The sequence below is a fragment of the Papaver somniferum genome, chromosome 4 (genome assembly GCF_003573695.1).
Source record: "Papaver somniferum cultivar HN1 chromosome 4, ASM357369v1, whole genome shotgun sequence".
In the NCBI taxonomy this organism is placed as follows: Eukaryota; Viridiplantae; Streptophyta; class Magnoliopsida; order Ranunculales; family Papaveraceae; genus Papaver; species Papaver somniferum.
In genome coordinates this window covers 1,156,100-1,162,967 of record NC_039361.1, presented here as the reverse complement: position 1 = coordinate 1,162,967, position 6,868 = coordinate 1,156,100, and the positions used below count along the sequence as shown (strand labels likewise).

The following is a 6,868-nucleotide window of genomic DNA, read 5'->3' as shown; positions in this document are numbered from 1 at the left end:
TACCAACTGATTCATTAACCACTAGATCATTAATGTTTTAAAGTAGTGGTTTCCGTATGCAATTAAAGGTCTTGTTCGCATTCTTTCTTCCGCAATAACAACAACCCCGTCCCTCTCGGTTTCTTCTTTCAACTTGCAGCCATCAACTTGAAGCCATTATCAAAAATACTTATGGAATGCAAACAAGCCAAGATTATATTGATGCATTACATCTCGAGTAAAAGACAAATTATACAGTGGGCAACTCTATGCATTTTAGTACAATAGATGACAAGACTAATCAAAAGATTTGAAGCATAACTATTTTGTTGAAACTCGGCTAGTAATCTAATATAGAGAAAAAGAGCACCAATGGTTTCAGTTCTCCTAATAGTTATTGTGATATTCTTGGGTCTCTATGATCTGCCACAAACGATGGCTGCTCGAGAGCATACTCCGACTGTTATTGTGGTCGGAGCTGGCATGTCCGGTGAGTAACATTTAGATATACATACTCGTAATCAATCTTTTAATTAATAGAGGTGTTATAATTAATTGATCATCATGCAAATTTGCATGCACTATATATGTACTTATATATCTCTCTCTTATCATATTTTCGTGATGTTTGTTTTTAGGGATAACGGCTGCAAAAACTTTATCGGATGCAGGAATAAAGAACATTATAATACTGGAAGCAACTGACAGAATTGGTGGTCGTATCAGAAAGACTAACTTTGCAGGTGTACCGGTAGAGGTGGGTGCAAGCTGGGTCGAAGGGGTTAACGGGGAACAAGTTAATCCCGTTTGGACTTTGGTGAACGAAATCTGCCTCAGAACCTTCTACTCTGATTTCGACCAAGTCGCCAATCATACTTACAAACAAGTGTACGTATATTTGTCGATCGATCCCTATGAAAATTCCAGCAGTTAGCAACATGTATACATATTTACACACTTCACAAAGAAGATCATGAATCAAAACTAACTCATATATGTATATCTATCATCTCATTCCCTTTTTTATAATCCAGGGGAGGGCTTTATGAAGAATCCGTAGCTCAGGAAGCATACGATGCAGCAGATGAACGCTCGGCATTCAGCCAAAATTTATCGATTTCTTTGTCTTGTCAAGGACAAGAAGATATCTCAATCTTGGCATCCCAAAGACTCCAAAACGAGTTAAGCAACTCATTTATACATGTTTGATTCTCACATACACAAAAATAAAAAGATGAAAATGATTATAATTGTAAATTTGTGACTAAATTTTGCAGCGTTCCGACAACACCGCTTGATATGGCAGTCGACTATTACACTTATGACTACGAGTTTGGTGAGCCACCACGAGTGACTAGTTTGCTAAACACGGAGCCTTTGCCAACATTTACCGATTTCGGTGAAGATCTGTATTTAGTTGCAGATCCGAGGGGTTTTGAGAGTGTTGTTTATTACATCGCTAAGCAATTCCTAACTACTAACGACGCTGGAGATATCACTGATCCTCGACTTAAGCTGAATAAGGTAATAATATATATTCAGTGACTACTGTTGTTTCTTCTTCTTCTTATGGAGGGACTCGGTGTTTTTGCTAAATTTGAATTAACAGGCTGTGACGGAAATACAATATTCGAATAGGGGTGTCGTAGTTAAGACTGAAGATGGCTCAGTGTATGAAGCGGCATATGTGATGGTTTCTGTTAGTATTGGTGTGCTGCAGACAAACCTTATCAACTTTGAGCCCGATCTACCGGTTAGACAGTTACTAATTTTCTGAAAATATGGAAGTTCTCCGCGAAGCTAAGATAATAATTCCATTACTCATGATCAGCAGTACTTGTCATTTGGTGCAGGCATGGAAATTGCTGGCCATATATCAGTTTAATATGGCCATCTACACGAAAATCTTCCTCAAGTTCCCTTGTAGATTCTGGCCTACTGGTAATGGCACAGAATTTTTTGTTCACGTTCACGAAAAAAGAGGGTATTATACACCGTGGCAGGTAATATCATTAGTCGCACTTTGAATTATTTTAGTTAAAACTATTTTGTGATGATCATGTTTCTCCATCGGTGAACTGCAGCACCTAGAAAATCAGTTCCCAGGCTCAAATATCCTCTTAGTAACGGTAACAGATGAAGAGTCTAGACGGATTGAGCAGCAACCAGATTCAGAGACTCTGGCTGAAATTATGTGTGTCTTAAGAAACATGTTTGGGGATGACATACCCCATGCCACAAACATACTCGTTCCAAGATGGTGGTCAAATAGGTTTTTCAGAGGATCATTTTCCAACTGGCCTGTTGGAGTTGATCAGTGCGAGTTCGATCAGATTAGGGTATGTAGTGTATACTCCAGTTAATTAAGACCTTGTTGGTTGCAATCTAACTTTCTGCTAAACATTGTTAACGTGTCTACCCCTTGGTTGTCACGAATTAAAGGCACCCGTCGGCAGAGTTTATTTCACGGGAGAGCATACAAGCAGGGAATATAATGGTTATGTTCACGGTGCGTACCTTGCAGGTCGGTGTTCCTTCTCCTATCTTTAAGTAAGCTGGAAGTTAATGTGAGAACTGATCAAATATTTAATAAGGTATGTTCATTGTTTTCTAGGCATTGATTCTGCAAATATTTTGATCAAGTGTGCCAAGAAGAAAATGTGCCATTATAACATCAAGCCTAAGAGGACCTAACCTAAGTTATAATGCAGGGGTTCCGCTTATCAGAAAGCTAGTACTTAATAGAAAACAGGGTGCGTTTGCGTGTTTGCACATATCTAGCATTTGTATATGGGCACGTAGCAAAATGAAAATTCTATCGTATAACTTCCGAGCCAAAAGTGTAGCTTGAGATGGATATGCATGAATGTACACGAATTCTTCCAGGCTTTTCCCAGCAGGTAAAATATTTAAGCCAGGATGGCAATGTATATTGCCAGACTTTTCAAGTCCCTAACTAGAAGTTGTCTATCCACAAGTTTTAGTTCTTTCAATGTTATTTCGGAACTGTTAGCTGACACTGAGGGAAGTAAACAAAGGTAACGATTTGGACAGAAAAAACTACCATCTCAACTGAAGGCACAAATGTTCACTTCACAATAGGTCAACATAAAAAGACCAGGGGTAGAGACTTTGGCATGACCAGAATCAGAGTTATTAAATAGTTTCCTCTTTCAAATTTCGAAAACTTCAAATTGGAATGATGAAAAATTAAACGCTAAGTATAAATGTACCTTGACAGAAAACTTGAAAAGAGTTTTACCGATTTTTGATTGATTTGGATATAACGAAGATCAAAAAAACTTCCAAAATTTAAACTAGACCCACAAAATCTGAAACAGTTTAAGAACTGTGAAATGGGTTCTTCATTTATTTGACTGTCCCTAGATTTTCGTTTTGTGCCAGTGCCTTGTCATAATTACTTTAGCTGCCTACATGGACCCGGAAAAAAGTATGGTGGCCACTTTGGTTTTAAACTTAAAATAAATACCAAATATAATTTCTTCCATTGGTTATCTCCTGGTTCCTTTTGTTTCAATTTTTTCCAACATTTCATTGTTTACTTCTCTGGATATCGGCAATTTCAGGTTCATCTAGATCCTTTTCTTCTCCATTTTCTTTGTTATCGACTATCACTTAAACAATAGGAAGCTAACTAATTGTGTTGGCACATCAAAGTTATATGAGAAACAAAAATTGTGCAATTGCACTTCTGCATGCATATTAATTGAGTGAAGCAAATTTCTAGTATGGGAATTGGGAAATGATATTGGTTTTGGAATAGATTTTTCATATACTATTGCTCTTGTTAAGCAAAACCTCGTACGCTTCGAACTCTAACCACTAACCAGGTTAACCTGCACACTAAATGGACTGCCCCTAAATGTATTATATACAAGCAGTAATTAGGCACCAATGTCAATATGTTTAGGTCCGACTTCAAAATCGAACATTGCTTAATTACATGTATTATTTCCTACATATTATTTGAAAGAAATAAAAAATTTGTTTCCTACATATCCATACAAGGTGACTTTCGAAGGATTTGAAGGGGCATGCTGGCCTTATTTTACCCAACTCTTGCAATTTCCGAACTTTTAAAAAAAATCTTTGTCCAAGTCTTGAACGGCGAGCACTACCAAACCCATTTTTTGTTTACTTGAGTTTACTATCTGATATATCTGTAAATGTTGTCTAAACAATTAATCCACCACTTTTTGTTTTCTTGAGTTTACTAAGTGATACATTTTTCTAATGTTGTCTAAACAATCGAATCTGATGTATATAAATAAAGGAATTATGGTTACCAGAAGAAGACTGGTTCACCATGGAATCTAGGTGGCTTAGTTCAAGCCAATATGTAAGAAGAAAGAAATGTTTGTCAATGTATTGCGATTGCTTCTGCCTTGGATTGATCGACCACCTGTTAGACGTTCAAGAGTTTACTTATAGGTGATAGTGAGGAAAAAGCCTTTCCCCGATCTGTCAACGACCCTAGTCCATTTAGTTTATAAGCCCTATGGCGTCTTTTAGGGAGAAATTTTTTGATGGGGGCGTTTATTGAAGGGGACATGGGACCAATGATATGTTGACACATGCACTTGATATTAATGTATTATGTTTTCAAAAATACCAACACCAATTAAGAAAACAAATTTTCTAAACAAAAATATACTTCTTTTATATTTTTGGAAACATAATTCATAATATCAAGTGCATGTGTCAACATATCATTGGTCCCTTATATCCCTTTCAAAAGAACGCTCCCATCAAAAAATTTCTCCATTTTAGATTAGTGAAGAAGTTGGAGTTTACTTTTTATATTTCAACGTTTGTCGTAAAAGAGTAAAACTATGGTCACTAAAATTAGGAACTTGCTATATGGATTTATTCGGCCAGGAAACTTATTCTCTTGGTTTCTGAAAAGGTGAACTTATTTTTTCGGGCAAAAATGAAAAGGCTAAATTAAAAAAGTGAACTATATATCATTCCGCCCCCCACCGAAAAGGGAGATAGTATTTGTCAGTTCGGATTCAAACTCAAATCTCGACTAACAAAGTGGCTCATCTTTGCCAACTTGGCAAACCCAAATTGGTTACTTCCCACATCTATTTTCTGAAGCTGCCAAATTTCTCTTCAAATTTTTAATTCAATTTGTTATTGGTTAGATTCCATCCGCGCGCACACGCTGGAATAACATGACTTCTGATGACTTCCAAGATTAATGATCAACATGGCCGGCTCCTTCTTATCAACAATTGGGATTTAAAATTTGGATACTTGAAAATGTCTTACTCTTATCGCACCAACTTTAAGGGAATAGAAAGAAATCCTTAAAACCAATAAACAGGAAACGAGTGAGGCTATCATGTCCTAATCAACTAATAATTATAATTACTACTAGACGTCCAAATGGCACCTAATTTATATAACATTAAAGGATTTGAATGAACTGGTCATTCAGGTAAGTCTCCCATTCTTTTTTTAATAAAACATCTCCAACTATTTGCTTCCTCTTTTCATCTCTTAGCATTATCACTTCTTACAGCTTGCATACATTTTATTCTACATTGCCTTGGTTTCAATTTTATTGCTTCTTATTTCTGTCCACTCTGTTAGACTGAGGTATCAATAGACTCAGGATTTTTAAATTTTGGCCCTTTTATCTTCTGTCCGATGCTATAAAAATCTTAGTTTGGAACATACAAGGGTGTGGTCAAAAAAAGACTAAACAACATTTGCATAACCTGTTAAACAATGAAAATCCTGACATTTTGTTCTTGTCTAAAACCAAGTCTCAAAGGAGCATGATGAAGAATATATTTGATTATTTCCCAAATACCCACATTGTAGATCCAGATGGAATAGCAGGAGGTCTAGCAATTGGTTGGGTAGATGGAATTCACTTTGAAGTGGTTCAATAGATCCTTAACATGACCAATGTCATAGTTAAAAATATTTTTTACTCTAAGGAGTGGCTTCTAACCTGCTTTTATGGAGCACCTAAGCATGAAAGCAAATTAGAAATTATGGGCTATCCGGAGGATATTGCACACAGAGTGAACTTAATTGCAATGCCATGGCTTGTAATAGGTGATCTCAACATAATCTTCAACAATGAGGAAAAATTAGGGGGACTTCCTTTTGACAGAAAAAATTAGAGCCTATCTTGAACTTAATTCGGCGAACAGGTCTAGAAGACTTAGGTTTTACAGGGAATATATTTACTTGGAGTAATAAGAGAGAAGGAAGTGCTACCATTAAACAGAGGTTAGATAGAGCCATAGCAAATGCTGAATGGAATGAGGAATTCCAGGAAGCATCACTGCACAATTTAGTGGTAATTGGGTCTGATCATGGGCCAATTTGCCTTTCTTTAAACTCTTTACACACCCATTTAGTACCCACTTTTAAATTCTATGATACCCGGCTTAAGGAATCATCGTGCATGGAGGTTATAAAACAATCTTGGAATATTAGTACCAATATACCAGCCTTGGATATCTTAGAAAATATTACTAACCTAGGAGTTAATCTTAATACTTGGAAGAGAGACATCTTTGGTAAACCAAACAAAAACATTAAATGTCTGCTAAAGACTATAGAAAATAAAATTTAGAAGCCAACCACCCAACTCTCGTTGCTAAAACCTAAATAAATAAGAAAATGTTAGAATTAGAAGCTCCATATGATACGCATGGAGAAATAGCAAAAGACACATGCAGTCTAGGAACAATACAATAGCTCTAGGAGAAAGAAACACAAAAAAATTTCTCATTTACACGCTGAAAAGGAGGAAAAGAAATAACATTGATTGTATTCAGGATAAAAACAACACTGTAGTATCCTCCAGAGATGAAATTGATGAAACTATAACTTCATATTTCTC

The 6,868-nt window shown here is 36.2% G+C and overlaps 1 protein-coding gene across 2 annotated transcripts; it reads left to right on the top strand.

The window, feature by feature from the left end:
• The first annotated feature begins 299 nt into the window (after nt 1–299).
• Nucleotides 300–4,117, top strand: LOC113274551 (polyamine oxidase-like). 2 transcript variants are annotated; one of them, XM_026523922.1, is made up of 9 exons: nt 300–469; nt 618–867; nt 1,014–1,160; nt 1,257–1,503; nt 1,589–1,732; nt 1,833–1,982; nt 2,064–2,318; nt 2,422–2,503; nt 2,594–4,117. In XM_026523922.1, exons 1-9 carry the CDS (start codon nt 352–354, stop codon nt 2,671–2,673), a joined length of 1,473 nt encoding a protein of 490 aa, XP_026379707.1. In that variant the 5' UTR covers nt 300–351; the 3' UTR covers nt 2,674–4,117. The 2 variants fall into 2 exon arrangements, with proteins under 2 accessions (XP_026379707.1, XP_026379709.1); XM_026523924.1 differs by having other exon boundaries at nt 2,422–2,573; nt 2,691–4,117.
• Nucleotides 4,118–6,868: the final 2,751 nt, after the last annotated feature.

What these genes read in the sequence shown, in the direction of transcription:
- LOC113274551 (XM_026523922.1), top strand. Translation starts at nt 352, where the DNA reads ATGGTTTCAGTTCTCCTAATAGTTATTGTGATATTCTTGGGTCTCTAT. An exon ending in AATCATACTTACAAACAAGT is followed by an intron (nt 868 to 1,013) that starts GTACGTATATTT and finishes TTTATAATCCAG; the next exon opens with GGGAGGGCTTTATGAAGAAT. An exon ending in TCCCAAAGACTCCAAAACGA is followed by an intron (nt 1,161 to 1,256) that starts GTTAAGCAACTC and finishes TAAATTTTGCAG; the next exon opens with CGTTCCGACAACACCGCTTG.